The 26,270-nt window shown below is 38.4% G+C and overlaps 1 protein-coding gene across 8 annotated transcripts in view; it reads right to left on the bottom strand.

Annotated features, from left to right (window-relative positions):
• Positions 1-26,270, bottom strand: part of Psd3 (pleckstrin and Sec7 domain containing 3) — a 505,243-nt gene that overhangs the window by 119,012 nt on the left and 359,961 nt on the right. The window contains exon 1 of one of the 8 annotated variants that reach the window (XM_003479337.5): positions 19,692-20,049. The exons of the other annotated variants lie outside the window; for them this stretch is intronic. Coding sequence (XP_003479385.1) covers positions 19,692-19,850 — 159 coding nt within the window. The 5' untranslated portion in view covers positions 19,851-20,049. Of the gene's footprint in view, positions 1-19,691; positions 20,050-26,270 lie in introns of those variants that run through there. 8 annotated transcript variants of the gene reach the window in all.

The following is a 26,270-nucleotide window of genomic DNA, read 5'->3' on the forward strand; positions in this document are numbered from 1 at the left end:
TGAGGCAAACTATAGAAACACGTTTTAGAATAGTGTAGAGTTTCTATGCCAATGACTTTAGCAGTTTTTAAGTTTCATTCTAATGCCACAAACTGCTTTACACCTGAGAGGCATGGTGGTATGTGAGCGGTGGTGGCAGGGACAGAGACGCCTTTAGACCTGCGTGACAGCAATAGCATAGTCAAACCACTGTAATAACAGCATACCTATTCTAGCTCCAGAATTACAACCCCGTAATCAACTTCTTCCACTATACAGCTTTCCTGAACAATGCTTTAAATATTAAGTAAGACGTAATAATTAAAAATCCACACCTAAGATATAAAAGTCCTATAGAAAATTATATCGAATACAAGAATAATGCATAAAAATACAATGGTAGTATTGGAAGATTTTTTGTCAAAGAAGAACTTGAATCCACTGTAACTGAAAAGGCTTGGCAAATACCTCATTTACTTTAAGGCAGGATAAAGGGCATTGAGATGCCATCCAGCTATTCATCTTGCAAATGAGGAAAGACATGTTCCAAAAGTTGTCCAAGCAAGATAACAGAGGTAGAAACACTTTGTATTCTTCTCCTCTGCCTCTTAATGCATCTGTTCCAAGTGTCTACCTGCATGGCAGCAGAAAGACTGCACACTAGCAATCGCTTCCACGTTTAGTACACTTATGTGGAGGGCTCAAGTTTTATACAATTAAACATTTGATACAGATGTCCTTAGCCGGGGCCTTCATAGACGAGGCAGAAGTTTCCCAGTGTAGCTGTAATACTGGAACTACAAAATAATTATGCTAGCAAATACCAACAGGCAACATTTTATCCTTATTAGGAGATGAAGTCCGTACTAAGCATCCTCAGACAACATGAGAATATCACAAACTATAATAAAATAAACTGAGTTTTTAAGACCAAGCCTCAAGTTGGATATTCTTTTCGAAGAACCCAAATTTAGTAAAGAAATCCAACAACCTGAAGAATTGGTAATGTCTTATGAAGCTGAACACTCAAGGAAGTGCAGAAGGTCTCACAGGACTGCTACATAAAGGGTTTTCCAACGGATTCTATTACTTGTCCGTCATTCTGAACCCACAAGTAATAGTGGACTGAGAAACTGGCAAGTCAAAAGAGATAGATCATTGTATTTATGATGACACTTACTTTTAGCCAGAACAGTGTATGGTGTGGCACAGAACTTTTAAAATCTGTTCAGAAAGGTAGACAGTTTAAAAATAATAACTAGGTATCTAAAAATTTCCTAATACATTCAATTCTGCCCTACCAAAAATGCCTTTTGTCCTTGAGACTATGTGATTCAAGAGAAATGAAGTTTTTAAATTTAAAGACTTTCTGCTACTCAATCAGCCAGATATTGCACAACAAAAATCTAATGATGAAATATTTTGATTTTTCAATGTACTTGCTGCGTTATAGGTCAAATCCTCACCCTGCATATATAAGACAGATTTGTTACTGCAGCATGCCAACTCTAAAAGGTTAGTCCTATTTATATTATTTTCAATGCAGAAATTACAAAAGAAATTTCTCAAATTCTTTGTAGTGTTTTATGATGATCCTATTTTTCTTAATAAAAGATGCTTTTCAATGGCATTCAACACTACAACTTCCTATCCTTTATCTACTAAGCCGAGTCAAGAATTTAATTCATCTGATTCCTATTTATTTTTTACCTGATGATCATCACTTGTTTTTGCATGCAACCAAGACCCATGGAGTATCATATGGTCTATCATTTCAACAACTCTTGTTAATACTGACACTCTCAGATTTAGATTCAAAAATCCAAAATCTGAAATGTTTCAAAATCTGAAATAACTGATATCAAGCATATCCAAGCATATCCCACAGTTGCAAAATCCTGCACTATGAAACACTGTTTCATCCACAAAACTATTGAAAATATTGTGTAAATTTATCTTCATGCTATGTATATGAAACAAATGAATGTCATGTTTAGACTTGAGTTTAATCCCTAAGGTATTTCATCATGTATATGCAAATAGTTCAAAATCTGAAAAAAAAAATTAAAATGTGACACACTTATGGCCCCAACAATTTCTGCTAAGGGCTTCACTGTACTCTGTACTTCCAAATTCTTTGTTCTGTTATCTTTCTGTTATACCTAAAGAAGGACTACATAATTCTTAGTTAATCCTGTCTTGACGTCCTCACACTAATATTTCATATGTGAATTAGATTTGTTAGCTTCAAATGTAAAATATCTAAATTGTGACTATGTTAACAATGGGGGGTCTAACAGTGTAAGTAGGAAAATCATCATGAGGTATGGGTGGAACCGGCCTCAGAGATTTAATAATTTAAAATTCTGTCCCTTAGCTTTCAATTCTTCTCCTTCTTCACTCTACACCTCTCCAGTTCTTGTTTTTCTAGTACACAAGAAACTGTATGCTACATGCAATGCCTATTTACACCCTTATACATCTAAATGTGACAAAAAGTTTTCTTCCTGCTCCAGCATGACAAGTCCCAGGCAGAATGTTGCTAATGTGGTTCAGGTCACCTACTCTCCAGCGGACAAGTCCATGTGCGAGGTGATGGAGTACTGTGATTTGGTCCACTCCTGACATCAAGGGACAGAGGGATCAGCAACTGAGGAGACAGTGCTGACCCAGCCACTAGTATATCCCTCCTGGGCTGCCCAACCTCCCCAAGTCATATGTGGCTAATTCAGCGTGATTAGAAAATATTAAACAATGGCACACAGTAATGCTACCTCAAACTTCAACAGAGCCTTCCTTCATGAGCCTCTTTAACCTCTGGTCATCTTCTCTTAAGTACATCTGTACTTGTAATTAGGGCAAGGAAAAAAATAATACAAGGGAATCTCAAAGTCCAAGAGCATGACTCTAACACTTCCTTCTGTATTTGGAAAGTACAAAGCCCACATGAATAAATTAACTTCTCTCAAAGTCCCACAGTTGTTCTCACAAACTTTGACTCAAACATTTTCTTCTCCTTCTTCACCTTTCCACCACTTCCTCCTTCTCCTCTTCTTTTTCCTTCTTATTTCATTTTATTTTAATTTATATTTTTGATGCTGGGAATTGAGCCCAGTGCTTTCCACATGTTAAGCATGCATTCCACCAGTGAGTTAAACCCCCAACCCGTCTTCCCATGTTTACTACCCACTAACCGTACTTTCTCCTCCTAAACCAAACTTAACAGCACTGCATATGCTGAGCTGAAGCCAATGTTCTTATGAAAAGTTAACAAGACTGCTGCCTCCTTTAGAAGAGATTCAAATAATGCTGGTCACTGTAAGATTCTATTCTTAAAGGATGAGCTTTTTAGAAGAGCCATGGTTGCTAGGACACATCTTGAAGTTTCTTTGCCAGTGAGAATGATGGGCTTGCTTCAGCAACCTCACGCTTACTCCACTTGTAACCAAAGGCATATGTTATGGGAGGGCCTGCAACGGGAGGCGCAGCCTGCAGCTCAGGAAAACAAATCCTGGCATAGCTAAGTAATCTGGCTTAGTCCAAGAGGGCAAGATTTGTGGGTAAACACTGTCCTGGAAGGCTGTCTGCTTTCCTATGGTCATGGACTTGCAGTGAGGGATGCCAGGAGAACGGTATCACAGAATCCCATATGGATTTGTACAGTGCCTGCAATGGAGACTAAATATGAAGACTAAATATGGAGACTAAAGATGTCCAGCTTTTAATTCAAGAAATGTTAGTATAAAAACTTCAAAAATATGATGGGTTCAGAGAGCTTGAAATGGGAAGAGCAACTGGCTGGGCTCTAAAGGCAATCATAAGCATCTTTACAAGAGAACAGAGGGTGATTTAAAGAGAAAGAAACCTGAGAGGAACAGAGAGCAGAGTGACACAGACTAAGCCAGGCAGGAGGGCAACCTCCTCCGGAAGGTGGGAGAGGCCAGGAACAGGCTCGCCCCTGACTGTTTGGGAGGTGTGCAGCCCTGTGAACACCGTGGCTTTAGACTTCTAAACTCTGAAATTGTGGGACAATAAATTTCAGAGGCTGCATAAAATTAATCACATGGGGTATAAGTCAAAGGCAGAAATCGAACTAAGATCATACATCCACAGGTTGGTTTTCAGAAATATTTCCAAGGTCAAGCTGTCATTAAAAGTCTTTTATTATATTAGTCTCATCTAAAGTATGACAATGTAAATAAACAAATAAATAAATTACAATGACACATTTCAGAATTAGTTACATAACTTTTAAAAGTATTGCTTATTGGGTCCTACTCCATGTCTATTGTACCTGCTCCGGGAAAAAGAATCTGCAGATGAATTATTTCCAAGATTTCACATATGACTGGTTAAAAGTCAAGGCTGTGTGAACTCACTGATCTTTCCCTAACTGAAATTTCAGCAGCTTAACCCAGGAGCTAGAGAATACTCATACCTACCTTGATGATAAATAGGACGGAGTCTTCACATTTGAAGATCATCATTTTTAAATAAGAAGGTAAACTAAATCGGTTAAATTACAAAGATCAAGGTATTTTGGTCTAAACTCACTTTTAAGTCTTTGTTGCTTACTGTTGATGCTTCCTACCCCACAAAAAAGCAATTTTATTCAAAGCTTAGCCCACACAGGCTTGCTGGCGTTTTTTTCTAACACACTGCATTGTGTAACTAGTTTTCTCTGCCTCTGTGTCTGCTGAAGCACACTTTGCATAATTAATAGAATTTGTGTATTTTAAATTGTCTTTAAAGTTTTTCTGCTTCTGTGGTCCTTGAATTATTATGAAAACTATAGAAGATATAACAAAGCTACCTTTTTTAGTGACATTGACAGTGTCCAAAAAGAGTTATAGCACCCAACATCACCGCTCCCTTGGTCAAATGCAGCACAGAAAAAAACAGCACACAGATATTTCAAGCAAGCTCACTTTTAAGTAAGAATTAAACACATACCTGTCAAGGGGTATCAGAAAAATCGCATATTTGAAAAAGATAAGGTTTAAAAATTAATGATGAAACTAGTTGCCAGATAAATGTCAAATTTCTCTTAAAAAATTCAAAACACCTTAAGGCAAAGGCCCTCAACTTTAATTTTCTTTTCTGTGCTGTGAAATAATATTGAAAAGCTGCCTCATCCCTCAATGACAGAAGCTTCTCCAAAACTCGTATTCAGACTTGACTTTCTGGGTCCACCTTTTGTTTTGTTTTGTTTTGTTTGAGACAGTCTCCCTATGTAGTTCAGGCTGGCCTGGAGCCGACTATATAGCCCAGGCTGGCTTTGAACTCACTCCTGCCTCAGCCTCCCAAGTGCTGGATTTACAGATGTGTTTACCCCTCTTTTTAGTACAATGCAAAGTACTAAACTAGATTAAGGGTGAAGGTCATGCTTTTTTTTTTTCTTTTTCTTTAAGTGGCCAAAAGTAACTGTCAGGCAGAAGCCAAAATAAAAAAAGCACAAAAAGACCAAGGCCCTGGCCATGAGAAAATTAACATGTAGATCCATTTTAGAAAAAAGCGCATACTGAAGTCAAGTTTCTTGTCCTCTTTAACCAGTTTCCTTGTATTTGCCTGACAGGTTTATGTACCCACATCTTGAGAGCACACAATATTGAAGGGTATGTATTTGCAACCCACCTTGTGCACATTCGTCTCTTTGTCTCACTGAGGGTGACACAGGTCTGACCGTTCTTTCTCATCTACAGTCAGATGTAATGCTTGGACCCAGTCCCGTATAAATAGAGCCAAAAATCTAGTTTACGACAAATTAATTTAACCTTGTATTGTAAATGTACTAACCCAGTTCACAACACACAAAAGTAGCTAATTATAAACAGACATACTTGTGCAGATCTATAATAGACACTAGAAATTGCATGGATAAGCCTTTACTTTAGTGAAAAAAAATCTGAAGGATAATTAATGTATTTGATTCACCACAAAATAGACATTTTTGAGTGCATTCCAAAGGCTAGGGAATCATTATTCTAGGTGCAGAAAAATCTATGTTCAAAGCCTCCTAGATAAAGCACACAAAATGCGCTGCTAACCCCAGCTGAACTTCTTTTAGAGGAGAATTAGTCACCTTACAGAATCGACTAATACTTCACTTTCTACATGCAATGCATGAGACATTTTCACATACGATACCTCCTATATGATAGCATATTTTATTTATATATATATATATGTATGTATATACATACATATATACTTTAGAACAAAATTTGGCGACAGAAAACAGATCTAATGGCAAGAACCAAATACTTGTATAGTGTCCATAAACTGTTGGCCAACAGTTTACATTCTCCTTTAGCACACCATTGAGTCTGTGCAATCTGCCTTCTCCATCTGCTTATATGGCATATGTACCTTGCTTAATTCATCTTTATTGTATCCCACTACTGTCCAATGACCATGACAGATATTTTACCATAATATATGTTAATATGTTAGGGAGAAGTATTTTTATAAATACTAGGTTCTAATTAAAATGCCTTTTATTTTAGCATACTATATAGGATATTGTATTGATATGGTGCAGTACTCTTTATAGCTACTAGAAGACTATAATTCATGTTTGTAACATGAATATATAACACTTGTAACACTTTAGAGGAGTATAAATAAATCTCTTAAACTATTCATTTATCCATTCATTCATATATTCAGTCAATAAATATTTACTAAGACCTACTACCTGCTAGACATTATTAATCTAGGCACTAGGGATCCAGTGCTCAACAACACGAAGAATTTAGATTAATGCAGGTGGAAGTAGACAATTAGGAACTAAAAAACAGACAGGTAACAACAGTGGTGCCATTTTTCTGCTAGGCTACCAGAGGTGGCAGCATGATTAAATAAGGTAAGAGCAGCTCTATACCTGGGGATGTAGCTTGGGGGTACAGTGCTCTCCTAGCATGTGTAAGGCTCTAGGTTCGATTCCCAGTGTAAGGCTAGGAGGAGCTTTTTGGAAAGCTGGTTAGAGAAAGTCTTTTGCATGACAGAGTATAAGACAGGTGTGAAGAGGAACAGTCTTACAAAGGTAAGGGAGACAGGTGAGCAGCTCCCGGTGTAAGGGTGCCTGAGAAACAGAAAGAAGGTTGGTGTGCCAGAGCCTGGCAGGCCCAGCATATGGAGGAGCATGGCGGGCGCAAGGTGCTGTGTGTCCCGGGGTCACAGGTAGGTGGGCCACATGGGCCTTTTTAAGCTAAGACAAGAGGCGTTCGTTCTGTGGATGTTGAGCACCCACCAGATTCTAGCAGCAGAGTGGCCTCCTCGGGGCTTCTGTGTGGAGAAAGGGTTTACAAAGACCCCAAGGAACACAGCAATGAAACCCTTTAGTTCCGGATGAGACACAGGGTGACTCGGCTGGCATGATGGCCGAGGAAGAAAGGAGGCGCAGGATGGGGATCCATCATGCTCTCTGCTACATGATGGGAAAAGGGTGGCCTGTGCTTGTACACCTCAAGCATAATTGAAAGACTGGGCAAGATAAATGACTTCAATCGTAGCACCAGAAGTACATTAATCCTCCAAAATCCAAAGTCATTATTTAGCTACAGTAAAGCTGTATATGTTAAGATAGGAAAGAAGGAAAGATGCAAAACAATTCCTTTACATTTTTTTGGGAAAAACTGAGTGTGTAGGAATATGTATAATCTTTAGAAGTTGTGAATTTGGAAAAAGTTCATGTAGTTATATTCTTAATAATGAAACACCTTCATCCTTAAATGGCCAAAAGATTAACTTTCAGAGTACTCCTTAGATTACCTAACTATTCTATGACTTGTGTATTCTCTGACCATGAGTTTAAGATTCATTGCATTTGTAGCCATTTCCTGATTTTGTTTTTATTCATTTATTTATTGGTACCAGGAACTGACCAGGACTTTATGCTTGCCAGGTCCGATTTTGTTTTTAATTCTTATACCCAGATCCTCTGAAATTGTTACTCTGAATTGTTACTTATTTGTTTAAAAATGGTCTAGATATGCATAGCTAATCCACACACTGAACAGTAAACACATAACCTACATTTTCAAAAAAGATTCTGGATTATACTTGCTATAATCTATTAGAAACCATCACTGATGAGATTTAATTGTTTTTGTTTTTGTTGTTTTGTTTTGGTTTGCATTTTCTTTTCTTTTTTAAGACATCAAGGCATCTCACTATATCTCCAGACTGGCTTTAAATTAGTGGTGATCTGCAGTGATCCTACTGCCTCAGCTTCCCAAATTCTGAGATTACAGGTATGTGCCACCATGTCAGCCTAATAAGACTTGATTGTTGACAAGTAACAGATTGGAACCATAAGAAAGAACACTTTCCATTGTGAGAACATAAGGAAAACATAAATTTCAAATGTCCTCTTACATGACATGCAGGATGTTTAAATACCTGAGAAAACCAATGAATATTACTTAATGACTATGAACACAGTGCAAGTTAATATGCACAGTCAAAACACTATTTGCTGCATAACAAGCAAAGTCTTCTTTAATAAATCCCCTAAATATTATTTAAAAATCCCTGGGGGACTCTGACATTTAGAAAGAACACCAGGCCTGGCATTTGTTCCTCGTCATTTTCATGCATTAGACAAAGCAATGAAGACAAATCAAATGGAAATAGATTTCATCCAAAACAAATCAATACAGCCAAATTAAATAATCTAATCCAGTAGAGACGAGACTTTCAGATTTTATAAACAAGAAAAATTTTAAGTGACGTTTTGGGGAACTAAACTGCCATAGGATTGTCAGTTTTCTGTTTTGTTGAGAGGCAATACATGTTTTAAAAAGAACAATAAGTACTATCTTTATCATAATAACACAGGCAATCTCAGAATTAAAAAAAAAAAAAAAAAGACTTTCTCAAGGAAGGGCCAGTCTTTCACTAACATTTAAAACTACGGATTAAAACCTCTGATAGCAACTAACAACAGAACAGAATCTAATCCCAAAATTGCTATGATACAAGGTCCTGGAAAAAAATATAACTCTAATTTTTATAAGGTATCTACTAACTGGTGTGCTAAATACAAACTTAATTAAAATACACAAATGATCCCAGGTGATGAAAAATCAAGTCTCATATGTACCTGTGAATGCTTTTTATTCTCTTTTCTATTTATTTAAAAAACATTCCAGATAGTACATATACAAAGTCTGCCAAAAAATGTATACATCAGGGAAAAAAAAAAGCTTGTATAAATATTTTAATAACTTATCGAGACATCATGAGATTAATACAAGTTATTAAGTTATTTTGGGCCTCTACAATCACAAAAGGTATTCAAAGTGGTGACTACTAGTTTCCAGACACTTAGTAGTACAGTGAACCAGTTGCATACACATTTTTTTTTTGGTGGACTCTGTGTATCATTTACATAATTAAAATTACCAAAATGTGTTACAGTCGATACATTGTGTCAACTTGAGAAGTTCAGGAGTTCAACTGCTACACTCAGCAGGGAGCCAGAGTCCTTACTATGTAAATATCGTCATCCTGTGCAAAGAAGGGCAAGGAGATTTGGTGAGTGCTCCAGGGCTCTGGAGTGGGGTGGGGGCCTGAGTACGGTATAAGCCAGGAGAAGAGGCTTGTTTTCTTTCTTTTGCTTTGGCTGCTTTTGCTTGCTACTGCGCAGAACTGTTGCCCCAGTGCCACACCAACCTGCTTGGAGCCAGCTGATTACGGGCACCATGAGCTAAATAAATCTTTCCTTCCTTCATTTTGGGTGCTGGGTATTTTGTCTCAGCAACAAGAAAAAAAGCAACCAAGACAGAACTCATATAAGGAAAGTAAAAATCTCGGTATTTCACCTCTGATTCTTTCTGAGCACAGATAACATCTTTCAATTCCTTTTTGATTTTTCTAATTTCAGTTGAACTACTGATTTACAGTTGCAAAACTCTGGAAAAAAAGAGCATTTCTCTCATGCATACACACAACATACCTAACACACACACACACACACACACACACACACACACACACACACACACGTATGCATACTCCTAACCTACTCTTTCTCCTTACTCTCAATAATTCTAATAAAATAACATCACGGTCTGGAGGCTCATCAATTTTTAGTGACTTCATTATGACGACTGTATAACTGACAGCTGAGTTACCTGCTGCGCCAGGCACTATTTCCTTTCCCATAAACTTTTTGGATTCCTTAGAATTAATAACTACCTCATTTTGTTTAGTTTTCTCTCAACCTATTTCTAACTCATCTCCACACTCTCCCACACAACTATCAATCTTCTCTTCACAGTGCCCCACATGCCAGTGTTTTATTAGCGATCTTGGGGGTCCTCCATTCTCCCACTCCCATCTAACTGCCTGGTTCCCACCTCCGGCACAGCAGCGGTAGGGGGACTTCCTGTTACTGCCATTTAAGGCGGGGAGCCCACTGTTTCTCTGCCATAAAGAAGGAAACCTTGAGACATTTGCAGGTAAGCAGATGTAAGCTCGAGACAGTAATCTTAAGTGAAATAAATCAAACAAGTCGAATTATCATGTTTTTTCTTGTGTGTAAAACCCAAAGTATAAATAATGCTATAATACATAGCAAGTATAAATAAGAAGCAAAATGAAGGGCAGATATTGGAAAGTAGGAAGAACTTGTTCAAAAGGGAAAGAGAATGCATGATGGGGAGAAGGAAAAGGAAGGACCAGAAAAGATATTTAAGGAAAAACATACATTGAAGGAAAAAATAAATGGCAGTAGAACTTGTAAATGGGAAAGGAAAAGGAACAAGAATTGAGATTTTTTATGCATAGGTACAAATCTCCCAAGATGAACGTGATCATTATGAACTGCAAACATATACCAGTACAAAATAAATTTTAAAAAATAAAATGAAATCCTGTTATGGCCAGAAAAAAAAAAATCCCCGCTTATTGGATACCATGTCTTTTACTTCTTCAAGTAACTGAAGTGAAAAAAAAAGTGCATGGGGGAGGAGAAGAAAGGAAGAGACCTCCTTTGTGAAATGTTCACATTGTTCATTTAGTTCTGCTTTTCCAACATGGGGAACTCACTGAGGGCTTCCACTGCGCCTGATCACTAAGTCCAAAGTCTTTGATTAAATTAACATAAAAAGAATAGAAAATGGCAGTGGTGGGGGTGGGCCACACAGAGCAGGGCCGGGGACCTAGAGGGTTACTAACGTTAGAGGCCTGGAAGGAATCCTGTTCTGACTGCCCTCAGAGGTGGCCCATCCCCAATCCCAGATCTTTCCTGTGCTCTAGTGGGGGCATACCAGTTTGTTGTTTCCCTTGATGCCCAGGTCTGCAGGCACTTGCATGTCAGCTTTCCGTCTTGAAAGATTTCTTTCAAATTTTGGTGACATCTTAAGAAGATCCTCTTATTTGCTGTACCCCTGAAGATCCACTATTGTTTTGGTGGAATTTTTGGTGGCACAGAGCCATATAAAAAACTTATTGTTCCCTAAACTCTGGTTTTAAGAGTTACATTTTTGCTATGTAGGAATATTTTTTAATCATGGTCTAAGAGGAGTTGGTGAGGTATACAAAAGGCCTTTGCGAACATTGCTTTGTCACAGTAACAGTATTCTGGAAAGCCTTTCCAGAATTTTACCTGTTTTTAAGAAAGTGTACTGGGAAGAGAAGTAACATAAATCAGTATGAAATAGCCAGTATCTTATTTCTTTCTCACAGTGATAGCAAAGATTTTCTCCGAAATATTCCTTTAGGTTTGCTTAACCATCAGTCTAGTTAGGTAAGAAGAGCCCAACCCTTCAGACTTATCTTAGGACACCTTAGCAGAGAACTGTAATAAAAAGCTCAATAGTAATAAATTCCCTTGTCAAGAGATGCTGGGGTTCTAGAACCTAGAGAAGGTCTTAATGCTTACTGTAAATACCATGCCATTCTGCAATGGATTTTTCAGTTGTAAAACTGAAGCTCATTCCAGTAAATTGCATCTGAATACAAAGAGGACATTAGCTTGTCTGGGATATTATATAATGTCATTTGACTTACTGAAATCAAACAAGCTCTTGACTCGAGAGACCTAAATCTGGTAGTAATGAGTCCACTGTAGGCTGCAACCAAAAGCATGTCAAGAGAAGGACCAGGCTGGGAATAAAGGAACTCAGCCAGTAGTACTTCCATGAAAGTTCTGACATAAAACATTTCATGGAATCTACCCAGAAAAGCAAATTTCAGGTATAGTAACACGTATAATAAACACTGCATCATCATAACACAGCACAAGTTTTTAAATTTATTCTCAATTTATTTTATTAGTCTATGGTTGAGATACATAGCAAATCTACTCATCATGGGGGGAACCAGCACATACCCATACCACGTTTTTTTGTTTTTGTTTTTGTTTTTGATCGGTACCAGGGATCGAACTCAGGACCACACGCTTACAAGGCAGGCACTTATCCGCAGCCCCTATACCACATTTTGATCCTACTTCCTCTTCTGCTCCCATCTCTCTCCATCCCCACATCCCCTCCCCGTCCTTTCAAAGAACCAACTCTGATTCATAGATTCTTTGCATTTTTTTCTCTCAATGTCATTAATTTCTGCTCTGATTTTATAACTTCTTCTTTCCTTCTGTTAGTTTTAGATTTGAATTGCTCTTGTCTTTCTAGTACCTTGGGATGCATTATTAGGTTACTTACTTGGAATCACTCTATTCTTTTTATGAATGCATTTACAGTTATAAAACTTCCCTCTTAAAAATATTTTCATTGTATCTCTTAGGTTTTGGTATGTTGTGCTTTCACTGACATTTGATTCTAGAAACTTTTTTTCTAATTTATTCCCTGATTTCTTCTGTGAGCCACTGGTTATTTGATATTGTATTATTTACTCTCCATGTATTTATATAGTTTCTATTTCTATTGCTTCTTTTGCTGGTGATTTCTAGCATCATTCCATTATGATATAATAGTATTCAAGGAATTATTTCAAATATTTTTATATTTATATAAGATTTTTTTTTGTATCACTCATCGAACTCATGACCTTGTGTTTGGTAGGCAAGTACTTGAGACAGTGAGCTAAGTCTCCAGCCTTAAGTATGTTTTATTGCCCACAGGAATGGCAAACCCTTTAGAGCTTTCAATGACAATGAAGAGCTGGTTGCAGGATATACACCTTAGGTTCACCACCACTGGGTCTAACCTATGGTCTATTTTGGAAAAAGTTCTGATTACTATTAAGAAAAATGTACATTCTGTTGTTGGAAGAAACATTCCATAGCTCTCTGTTATATCCATTGTTCGATGGTGTGGTTTAACTAATTTTTTCATTTAATTTTTTGGGAGGATCAACTTGTCTAACTGTGATAATAGAGTACTGATATGCCCCACTATGACTGCATTAGTGTCCATCTGTCCTTTCGATTTCAGTAGTTTTGTTTTATGAGGTTGGGTACACTGATATTTGATGCCTAGATATTTACAACTGCTATCTCTTCCTGTTGAATTGTTCCCCTTACTAGTATGAGGTGACCATCTTTGCCTCTTATGATCACTTTTGACCTGAAGTCTGCGGTGTCTGATCAACATAACATAGCTATTCCTGCTTGTTTGGGGGTGCTAGTTCACTGAAATATTATTATTTCACTTTCATCAACTGGATTTTTAAAAACTAATGAAACATGATCTGCTTGAGTGAGAAGGCAAAACTCAAAAATCTTAATGAACATTAAAGATGGAACAAAAATCTTTTGATACAGTACTGAGACGGAAGCCATTTTGCTCAGCTACTCATAGTGTCTGTCACTACAAATGCATGATACAAAACATTTTCTAAAATGTTGCCATTAAAATCTAAGATGAATATAACCCCTTAACTTTAAGCCAGGCATGATCTAACAACAGGCTGCATTAAATAAAGGTATTGTCTTGGAAAACACAGAATAGATAATGGTCATATGTTTCCTGCTAACCTCCCTGATCTTCAAGAATGACTTTTAAAACACAAGTATTTTTTTTCTCTCTTAATTTCTACCAAAATTTCTTACATTTTACTTTTACCCTTCTCTTGATTTTGACAAGAGTATCAGCACTAGCTTACCAAGTATGGGGAGCTTGGACCATCATGTTCTTTAAATGTTCAAATATTCCATTGAAATTCTGGACACTCTCATTGGAAGAAAGTGTGCAGAGTTTACTGAGTGTAGCGGAGCAAGCCTTGGGACTTATTTTAGAAACACTCAAACCAAACACAACATCCCTTGTACTTAAGTGAAAAAGGGGTGTGATGGTAGAGATCAGCTGTTAATTACCTTCTAGGGTCAGTAAGTGTCACCCTGTCAGAAGGAGGATAGTTCAACACTTTCTCCTAAATAATCATTTGTACTGGCTTTTAAAAAAATGGTGTTAACTTACATGAAAATACATGTAGAATATGATAAATTCACAGAGACAACCTAGGGAGAGGGGAGATATAGGAACTAAAGGGGAGCCCAAACAGCCCAGCAACAGAACAAAGACACTTTGCTAGCTTCAGCAACTGAAAAATAAAACCAAAGGTAGGAAAAGTTTTTATACTGGGCAAGTCTGACTCATGCCTTAAGGGTGATGGAGAGCTACTGATAATCCTACAGTTTGAAGAACTGGTTTTCAAATGAGTCAGGTCTCTCTTAAGATCTCCCTGAGGATAAGCATCACATTAAGACACCAGGATGTATTAGTCTGGCACAATGATAGCAAGAGGAAAAGCGTAACTTCTTGGAACACCAGAAGCCCGGTATAAAAAGAGTAGAGCCAAATTAAGAAAGTAGAGATAAATTTGTCTTTTTCTTTGCACCACCAGATTTACTTTGTAAACAACACCTCCTCCCTGATTCTCCTTCATGCCAGGATGTAACTTGTGCTTAAAGGTATTCTTGATATGCTGACCCAATAGTATGAGTATTGTCTCTCTGAAAGGATTCCGCTAACAGATGAATTTATGAGATTAAGAGATGTTCTACTTCCATTTCAGAATTTAAAAATATATAAACACATTTGTAAGAGAAAGTTCAAATGATTAAGTATTTTCTCCATATTACACAAGAGATATGGTTTTAAACAGGCAGATATGATGGACCCATTTGACCAGAATTTCCTTGCTAGACTCTAGGCTTAGTCTAAAGAACAGAAATAATCTACCAAAAAAATGACAACATTCTGCAAACTTCCCACTAAAATTTCAGGTTGCACAGGGGCATTGTAAAGATTTCTTCAGGTTCTTTTGTGTATCGATTTGACTCACAGAGGGAAAAGTGATTAGCATTTACTGAACAATGCTAAAGAAATAGCAAGCAAAGCTTTTGCAGAATGGAGAGAATAGAGTTGATGGTGCCTTTCAACATTATTGCAACATGTTTTAGAAAGCAATAAATTATGCACTCTCAAAGCAGTGTTTTTCAGCAAAGTACTTCCACTTTTCTAAGGTGTGTGGTTAACACCTCCTAGGTCAAGAAGTTTATTCCAAATCCATGTGAAACTCACTTTACTCGAGTCTAAACTTCAGTTTTCTTTACTAACCTTCCCAAGATTACAAAAATTAAATTTGCTCAGAACAAAGATTGTTTTATTAGTTTGTGTGATTTGGTTGAGTCGCAGAGAGCACTATCTCTTAAGCAAAACCCAGGCTGGCCTTGTGTGGCATCCTGGCCCAGAAAGTAGACTGCCAATGTCCTCACTATGCACATACTATATAAAGTATCAACAGGCTTACTGAAGTTTCTAAAATTTCACTGCCACAGAGACTGATTTATCTGATATGTTATTAAGCAACTTTAAATGGTTCATTTGAATCCACAGCATTAACTAAAAGGTCTATTTTTAATCTCTAGCCTCTTCCTATTTCCTCCAAAAAAAAAAAAAAATGCCTGAAGGATGAACCAGGCATGTTGTTTTCACCTGCAATAACAACAGAAAGAAACAAAAACATCAGGTTGAGATGTCTTCCCATCCAAGTACCTGGCAATATATGGGAAAGAAAGAAAAAAACAGTACCAACATGAATTCTTACAGATTTGTGTTGTAATCCTTACTGAAATGAAAAACTAAACAATACCAAAATACTTTTTGAGATATAATTAACTCAAAAACATGAAAATGTTTGGCAGAACTGAGGATTAAATCAACGTGTTTTGGACTGAGGATGTAGCTCAGTGGTGCACTGCTTGCTTAGTATGCATGAAGCACCAGGTTTAGTCCTTGGAAAAAGAAAGAAAAATGTCAACATGTTATTACACTGTGCATCCTAAATTCTGGAGTCCCCTACTTTTAAGAAATTGATGCCAAAATATTAGTTCACCAAAGGCAGGACCACCTGCTCAACCTGAGAGCAAGAAGGTCTACACTGCCCCCTCCTGGTCAGGAGGCTCACTGATAACTCTTCCAATACCACGTACCAATTGATAGATAAATGGCAGAAGTTAAAAGTCAGACTTAATGTACTTTAATAATGAATGCTACTTTCCCCAAAATGCATTATTCTTCCAAAATACATGAACACTAAATGTCCTTGCATTATATCTGTTTGTTATCTAGAAAAGGATAAAGCCACTCCCTCCAAAGTATAGGAGTTAAATCATGGAAAAAAAAGAGTCATGTGGAAAAGCAAATTTTAAAGACAATATTATACTGAAGCCAAGTTTTAGGGAGTTAAATAATACTTTCCAGACTATGTAAATATGGGCTGCAAAGGATTAGAAAACTCAAATTTTCTTCATTATGGTGATTAGATCAAAGAACGCTTTTGAGATACTTCACTAAAATTGAAGGCAAGGAATATCTAACCTTTTTTGGAGTCCTTTAACATTTACTTTAAATGAATAAAAATGTATACACTAGATAAAAAGTGAGGACAAGTGTGAATCAATGTTTAAATAAAAGATTTTGGATTAAATGGTCAGCAAAAAAAATCAAAGAGTAAAGTTTTCTTGGAATATGTAACACTATAATTCTAACTTTCTAAAACAGCAGAAATGATTATTACGCCTATTCTATAAAGACACAGAGTTCTAGAGACAGAAAATTAAATCCTACAAGCATATCATGAGTTAATGGAACCTAATTGTTTTTTAATGGGGGGAAGGCTAGTCTGAGAAGTAGAGGGGGTAAAATTTCTTTTAATCATCAGATTAAATAGCTTATACTTTTCAGTAGAGCATCAGATAATAAAAGTGTTATTTATATGATTAATGGGAAGAAATACTAATTTGCTTTTATGTTTTTTTTTTTTTTTTTTTTTTGTCTTTTTCCTTTTTATCGGTACCAGGGATTGAACTCACAACTGCCTGTTGCAAGGCAGGCACTTACGCCGCTGAGCTAAATCTCCAGCCCCCTAATTTGCTTTTAAATACCAAAAAAGTAGTACCCCGATTGTTCAAACTTGAGTAATACATATACACACTGTGGTTAAGAGCATGGGTTGCCACATTTTACACATATCTGTAGTATTATTCGGTTCACTAATTTAGGATACATGTCTGTATGTTATTCAGTTTATTTCATTTAGAAAACAAAAATGGCTAGTGAATGATTAAGTTCAATCTACCCAATTTCTTATTCTGATGATTTTTCTACTTCTTGCTTCTAAATTTTCATTTTAACCAGCTGAGCTAACTTCCCACTACTTCTGGCATTTTATTTTAAAAATTGCATAATCCTAAAAGAATATCTACTGTGAGCAGGTAAGAGTTTAGATTACCGAATACACATCACAGAACTTACAGCCTATATGTGCCTCAAAGTACAGCAATTAAAAAAAAAAAAAACTAACTATAATCTCCAAGTATCATGTGATGGCATCTTGACTCCAATCCCATCAGGAGCCTTTTCCACAACTGACTTCTTACAAGGTTTGCAGTATCTAAACACATCTGTTTGGCCTTCTCTCACATACATAGGTATCAAAGTGGAGTAGCTTCACAGTCTGACAAGCGTAGAAAGGACATAGAGAATCTGGACCAGCTTCAGCATGACACTATGTACCCTAATTTTGGCCAAACTCACGCACATTAAAATGTCTGAATTATCATTAGGATGGGTGATGAGACTATAACATGACAACAATCTTTTATTTTCCATGGTCTCTGCATGGTATGGGTACAAAGTATATTAAGGCACGTGAAACAAAATCTAGAGATGCTAATTAGTGCTCTTTGTAGGAGGCAATTTTATAGCCATGTTGAGAATCACATGCATGCCTAGACATATTTATTTATCTGACACTGTTAAACACCTTTGAGTCTAACCCAGCAGGAGACCACAATCATCACACCACAGGAGGTCTCATGATAGTTTAGACAGGAGCCAGTACACTCTCACCCAGGTCACATTAAAAGACTGTAACGACACATGTTTCTTCCTAGTCCTACATCTTTAAAACGTGCGCAGTACACACACACACACACACAGACACACACACACACACACTCACTCATACACAGGCACACTCCTAAAAACTGAAGAAGAAAAAGCCACATCTAAAAACCTACTGGAGCCCAACCATTTGCTAATGATTGATGAGGTGAGACTTCAGGATGTCATAATCTAAAAGGGTGGATAGAAAATCAATTCAATGCACTTCTTAAAGTCATACTAAGGTATTTTACCACCCCTCCCCCACCACATTTTGAGGGGAATCTGTTATTGCCAAAGTCATTCCACAATGTAGTGTCACAGAAGGAAGTAGCCCGGGAGGCAGCAGGATAGGAGCTGAGGTGGGAAGTGTGTGTGTGTGTGTGTGTGTGTGTGTGTGTGTGTATGTGTGTGGCAGGGGGCAAAAACCAGGTGTCACTGTGGGTTTGGACAAACCCTCTGAGAAGGTGGAAAGGACCTGAGATCCACCTCCTGAAGCTTGTTCTGCCCAGTTTTCAGCTTCTGAGACTGTTATAATCAGCCACATCTCCAGCCCTAGAGTTCTGTGGTCCTATGATTCCGTTATTCCATTTTTAAACCTGTGGAGTGGGAGTGTTTCTGAGTACCCTGCTCACACAGATGGTGGTGGGAAGAATCTCAAGAATATGTTGCATGTAGTAAATGCCCACTTCACTACGTAATCATTCCCTTCACATTCCATATGAGCAAAGATTTTATTATCTCAAAGGAACCACAAGAACACAAGTGATTTAATTATAACATGACATCAGTACATATATGTGTGTAGAACATGAAAGAAGACATTTCTCCTAATTACACGTGCCTCAGGTTAGAGCTGACAAGAATGTACCGTAATAGGACCAGGTCACTACTGTACCTCAGTTTCACACACTGGGGGAAAGGGAGCCTGGGGAAGGGATGGCAAGAAATTCTCTGAAAGATAAAAATCATACACAAGATGATCTCTATATTCTTGATGTTCTAAAAATACGCCGTACTGAAAACTCATTTGTCAGAGCAATTTCTGAGGCTAAAAACAAGACCAAGGTGCCAACCACCAGTTTCCCACAATCGTTTCAGTTAGAACACTGCTTCAAGCCCTCTCTCCCACAAACTGGCACTGAGCAAAGCTGACCTGCACCACAGTAACCTTTGCATCTGGAGTTCAGGTCCCATCCCTCTCTCCGGAGCTCACCTGTTCTCAAGAGCCATTTTACACTCCCTGCTACTTTCTCAGCCTGTCACAGCACAGTAGACAGACACCGGCAGACTATCAAATTCTGTGATCCCACCATACAACAGTCAATCATGTTTAATGTGGCATCTCTTTACCTTGGTTTCCTTAGCAGAAAACTCCGAGGAGTTGGAAATTTTCATGGACTTTGACCGGTGGGACTGCCGCCGGATAGAATCCTCCCGGGAGTATTTCACAGAACCTGAAGTCCTCACCCGTACCTTGCTGGCACTCTGAACACTATTCACGCCAATCATGTTGAGGGTCCACTAGGGAAGGGGTTTGGAGAAATAAAAAGGCACTTTCCACGCGTTACAAGGCTCTAACGCTGGAGGAAGTCTGCCGGCTTGTGCCTGAGCAGCTCCTGAGTGCCGTGATCTGTCTTAGCTTCAGAAGCACCAGGCTGCCTCCCCCAGCATCCTCAACTACCCAGTTCGCAGCGAGTCTGATTGTTCCAAGCACAGCTCACGTCACTGGCTGCAAAGAGGAAAAAAAAAAATCCAATCCCACCCCTGCTACTCGTCTCTCTTCCACACACACACATACACACACACACACACACACACACACACACACACACACACACTGGAACAAATGGCAAATGGCCAGGCGAGCAATTCATTAACATTCCAAATAGCAGCACCATTTCTCTTGTGATATTGTGCAGTAAGCTCATTAATGTCAACAATAAAATACTGATACCACAAATAAAAGTCTCAAGTAATCTGCACGGCACCATGTGAGACAGAGACAGAGTTACATTTCCAAAGGAGGGGGAAAAAACATCACCGATGGGTGTCAAAAGGCTCTATTAATTACACGCTAGTGAAAGGATGATACCACAAAGCCATCTGGGTGATCAATAATTTTCTTTTCTTTCCTATTTATGGCTACACACTGTTTAACAGCAATTCAAATTGCACTGCTATTCTGAAGATTTAAATGTTTCTTATGACCTTAAACTACTACAGCCAGATTTTTAAACAGGAATTGCTAGCTTTTACAGCAAATGGAGAAGAAAGATGTTAGCTACTTTCTTAACATACTGAAAAGTTAAGAAAAAATAATTGGGGGTTAGCACATGGTAACTTTAAATACAGCTCCGAGGGAAATCAATAAAGCCAACTGAGATCAATAAGGAGCAAGCAGCTTTTCCAAAAGCTATAAATGCTCTGTCAGTGTGTACAGCAACATGCAACTTTCCGAGTTAAGAATTACAACTTGGGCCTTGTTAGGAAGCAAGACACTTTCAGTTCCTGCCATGCAGAAGTTTTTGAACACAGTAAGATTGCAATGCTTGACTTGTCTGGCATCCCAGAGGGAGAGGATCAGCCACATAATCCTTTTAGTTAAAGAAGAGTTTTGTGTTAATATAAATAACAAAAAGTTTACAAATAACATTCTGGGATGAGGGTATTGCCTTACCCCACAGCATTCCTCTCATCTAAACTTTCACCTGATGACTCAGGATTACACATTTTGTATGGAAGGAATTTCCCCACATCACTGAAGGCATTCTGGTTGTGTGCATCCCCAACAATTGAGCCTGGTGGAAGGTGGTGCTTGTCCTGGGGGTGGGGGGGTTGTTCCTTCCGCCCCCCTTTAGACCTCAGTTTCCATCTCTCCTCTAAAGCAATGGAAGTGAGGCTTCAACTGTGCTACAGACAAGACAAAGACACTAATTTTGGTAGAATTCTGTCTAAACTAATAATACATAAGAGATTTTGGAAGATTGTGGGGGCTCTCTTCTATCTTTTGAGGCTCACTTTCTCTCTTCTCAAGTATCTGAAGCTACTAAATGTGTGTTATTTAAAATTAAACAAAACCCAAAACCCATCAGATTCTGTCATGACTTGCTACTTTATAGAGCGCATTTCAAAGACCTAAAAAGTGATGTATAATAAAAGCAGATAGTTTAGAATATCCTAACCAAAGCATATGATGATTATATAGGCAAAAAAATATCTGTTTAACCAAATAAGCCTGCAGTAAAACCATAAAGGAACTGGCAGAAAATCCAAGATAAAAATTTCCAAAGTACTGTGTAAAACACATGAGCACACACCTCAGTACGGTCCTACACAGAGACAGAGCATGGGTTTCACAGAAACACATCCTTTGCATACTTGCCAGTCACAAGGAAGAATCAGAGCATGTATACTAATGAACTTAATTGTCTTTTCTTCACCAAAATGAACAAGCAAAAAGGAATAAAAGCCGCATGTACTCATATGAGGAAGTGGAATGTGATATATAAATTCATTTCTGTGGAGGCTTGGCAGAAACGTACAATTGCTTACTTAATGACTGCCAAATTGACATAACCTCTGGCCTATCACTCCTAATAACCTCTTTCATTTGTTCAGCCCCAGAACTTCACAGAAATAACGTGATATCTTATTTTGCATCTCAACTTGATGATGGTGTGTGGTGGACTGTGGTGACAACAAGGTCCCCTCTGCAGATGATGAGTCCGTTCCACACAGTTTGACTGAGTAGGCACTCGGCACTCTTAATTTTCACCCCATCCTACATGATGCAGCACGGTTGTGTATGCTGCCTTTTCCTTTTTAAATCTGTAATGAGCCTTTCTGCAAGTCAGAAAGAAAAAAGCCTTACCCTGCCCCTTCTCTATATTGTTTGAAAACACAGATCTCTATAAGGAGGGAGTGAAGAGCATCACTGCAATGCCCCTGGCAGTCTAAAGATCAACTGCAGATGATGCCTACAAGATCCCTGAGTGGGGCCTCAGTAGTTAATTGATAGGCTGGCAGGACTCCTAGCACTCAGGGCCCTTGGGACTCTGGCCTCCTGACCCAAACCTAATCCCACTAAGTCCCACTTCTGCTGTCTCCCCCAAGCAGGCGTGGCTTTTCATTCCAGGCTGGTGAGTTACACCGTAGTTTCCACTCAGGCCGAGCATGGATCACAAGCTTTCATTGTTGTTGAAGCTTTCCTGAATGGGCTCCTCTCCCTTGCTGTTCTCTTGCTGGACCTCAACTGCTCCCACCCTGACCCTCCAAGTCACTTCCTATCATTCAATTGTCAGGTGCAGTGTGAGCTTTTCAAAGGGACTTTTTCTGGCCTTTTCCTTTAAAATGCCTCCCATCTTCCATCATGCTCCTCTTTAATCTCATCTTCCCTGCACTTCAGGACACTCGCTGCTGTCTAAAACCATCTGCATCCCAAAGCTTGCACCAGTACCTGGTGGAGAACAGGAGGTCAGTGACTACTCAAGGAATAAACAAGCTTCTTAGATATAAAATAAATCTCTGCTCTGTCAGATTTCAGTCATTAAACTTTCTTGCAAACAATATTTTGCAGATTTGTCCTGAGGAAAGAACCCAGCAAATAATGCAATTTTTTTCACTAACCCAAGAACACGCAATGAAATGTAAATATTCTCTCCACATGCTGGCTGCTCAGCTCCTCTGCCCAGAAACAGGAACTAGTGCCAGTTTTATACACAGCCTTCCTAAGTCCATCCACATATAACACATAAGTCTGTCCATTTTCTTCTTAGGGGAACTGATGGAAGCTTACATACTGGGCATAAAGCATGTACTTAATATTTTTGCTTCACTTTTTCCTGAAATTTTGATTTAATATGCTGGTCATATTAAATCTTTTCATTTTATGGATACTAAAAGGAAGATGTGTGTTCTTGCTGTGTTGTCCCCTTGCCCCTTGTCATCAAGATAATTCTGCATCACCACACATCTAAATCTACCTCATTCTTCTTGTTTGTCTTTTTGAGACAGAGTTTTCCTATGCAGTTCAGGCTGGCTTTGAACTCACTTTACAGCCCAGGATGGCTTCAAATGTGCAGCAATCCTCCTGCCTCTGTCTCCCTCCCAAGTGCTGGGATCACAGGCATGCACCACCATGCCTGGTGACTCTCTCACTCTTGCATTTATGAATGTGGATATGGATGTATTACATTTCATCATTATTGGGCATTTATGTTGCAATCTTTTGCTAAGATAAATAATTGTGTTATAAATATGCTACTGTTACGGCTTGTGTCTAGATGTCCTCCCAATGTCTCATGTGGTCACAGGTGGGCTTTTTAGTGGTGGCTGGATCTAGAGTGCATGATGTTGGGATTAAGTGTGTGACACTAGATCACTGTGGTACTAAACTGGTCCACCAGTTGGTCTGGCATAGTTGTGGGAGTGGATAATGGCAAGGCCGTCCCTGGACAGAATATAAGGGACATAAATAAGGATGTTGGGGTCACTTAGTGCTGCTCCTGCTTCCCTACTTTTGCCCACCATGAACTTCTTCTCCTGTGTGACACCCCTCTGCCATACATACCTTAGAGACAGCCAATTCTGAAATTAAGCCACTACAAACTGTGCGCTAAATAAACCTTTCCTCCTTTAATTCTGAGTGTTGAATATTTTGTCTCAGCAAAAAGAAAAGCAACTAAGACATCTAAAATATATCTTAAACAACATGTAAACATTATGGTTTTCTAAATTGTTTTCTAACAAGCCTACTTTTTCTCCTTCTATATTTCTTTCCTATTGTCCCTGGTCTTGGTTTTAGGTACAAATGGAGTTCACAACTAGATGAAATATCAAAGAATCATCTTCAAAGAAATATTGTATGGCCCTGTCCTGCCCCAACTTGCTCTAAGATCTTGACCATTTCTAGACATTTTCCAGCTTGTGCAGGGAATCTGTTTCTTATAAATAAATTCAGGCCTCCTGGAGAGCAGCAGCTGTTTAGAAACACAAAATAACTTTCCATAAAAGCTTCAGCAGTAAACAAAGGTGACTTCCATATTAAATCAAAATTGGAGAAGAAATTTAACAAGGCAAACTAATTAACTTTTAGGATGGAAGTTGGTGTTTCAACCTTCTGGTGCTTTTGCTCAGTGAGGACACTATTTTGTTATACAAGGCCTAAAATACTTCTAAAAAGGGTCCTATTTAATTGTCCATAGAAAAACTTTCCTCATACTTTTGTGGAGAAGAATTCTGGAGAGGTGAATTCAACATAAAATATCTTGATTGTGTGCCTATAGGATCCAGGTGCGGGTGATATATACACAATCTGCTCCTTAAATTTGAGTAGTCAAGCCCATATTCAGCCAAGGATGAAGTGAAAAGAAAATTCTGTTGCCATAAGTCTAATGGCAAATACTTTCTGAGTATCACTAGAAATGCTTGCAGACTCCAAATAAGACAAGAGAACAAAAAAGGTGTCTTTCTTTCTTCAAATTAGAGCCAAGATGCATGGCCTTATTCTTCTTTCTTTCTTTTTTACTTTAAAAAGAATAAAACCAAACAAAATAAAGAATAAAGCCGAATAAAGCCAATCAAAACAAAGCAGTGACAGTGATACAGGATTTCAAAAACAAGACAATAGGAAATCAATAATGGCTACCATAATGCCTCTTGTTATCTTCAAAATAGCTGTCCATACCATCAAACATCATAAAATCAAACAAAACAGAACAGAATAAAACCAATCAAAACAAAGCCATGAAAGTGATACAGCACTTTAAGACAACAGGGAATTAACAATGGCTATCACCTTCAGAAGGAAATCTCCCATGGTTGCTATACTGTACATTGTTATCCTCCACACAGATGCTCAGACTACCCGTCTGAGGCCTGCAAAGTCAATCAAATACTAATCACTATAAGCATTAAGTTGTTTTTTTCTACTTCAGCAGCTATCATTCCAGCCTATGTTTCTCTGGATCAGCCAGTTGCCTACAGGGGGTGGGAGTGGAATCTCAGCTCTTCTTGTCACCCAGCCTGTGTGCTGGCCAGTTCACTGGAAGGGATTGCCTTCTTGTTTTCCATCATGGTGGTTCCACATGGCTACCACTGGCTCACAGGAAGGGACCGGCTTATTGTTTCTCCTCCCAGTGGCATGCATGGCTGCCACTGGCTCACAGATAGGGGTTGGCTTCTTGTTTCTTCTCCCTGCAGCCCACGGCCTGCTCTTGCCTCCTTTTCTTAAAAAAGTCATGAAATCATTAGTAAATCCAAACAACAAAAACCCTAATAATTCAGTTATGGACTCTGGAGAGGTGGCAAGTAGAAATAAAACATAAAGACCAACTGTCCAGGTCTAGAAGTGTTGTAAAGGAAAGACACGCATGAAGTGTCACCTTAAGGATTTTGTTTTGTGTTTTGATTTTTATTTTTTCCAAGAGCAGGATGGCGGTTGCAGCATTTATCTAATTTATAAGGCTCTGATGGCTTTCACTTGGCTTAGAAGACCACATGTGCTTGTATTGAAATAGAGTACAGCAATAGTATGCTGATCTGGGAGGCGGGGGACAGGTGCTCACTGAGATTTTATAGTCACAACTGTCACATGGCCCAAAACATCCAGGAGGCTGCTGTTGCTGTCATAAAGGTGGTAAGGACCAATTCTTTTCTAGGCTGCCCATCTGGACTTGGAGCTGAAAGAGGACTCAGCAATGACTAGTTTCCTATACAGACTCCTCACCTAGGCACATGGATTACTTTTTGAAAGCTAAACATTCCAGGAATGCACATCTTTCCAGACTTCATCAAGGCTTTACATGGTTGCCTAAAATGGAAAATTCAATTCTTGCGAAGGTGGGATGTAGCTCCAGAAATGAAATGGATCTGGCCATTGATATAATAACTACAGAAAGGAGACTTGAAATATCAACTCTATATCTATCT

The sequence above is a fragment of the Cavia porcellus genome, unplaced genomic scaffold (assembly GCF_034190915.1).
Source record: "Cavia porcellus strain 051 isolate PalLab524CR breed Dunkin Hartley unplaced genomic scaffold, mCavPor4.1 scaffold_24, whole genome shotgun sequence".
Classification (NCBI taxonomy): Eukaryota; Metazoa; Chordata; class Mammalia; order Rodentia; family Caviidae; genus Cavia; species Cavia porcellus.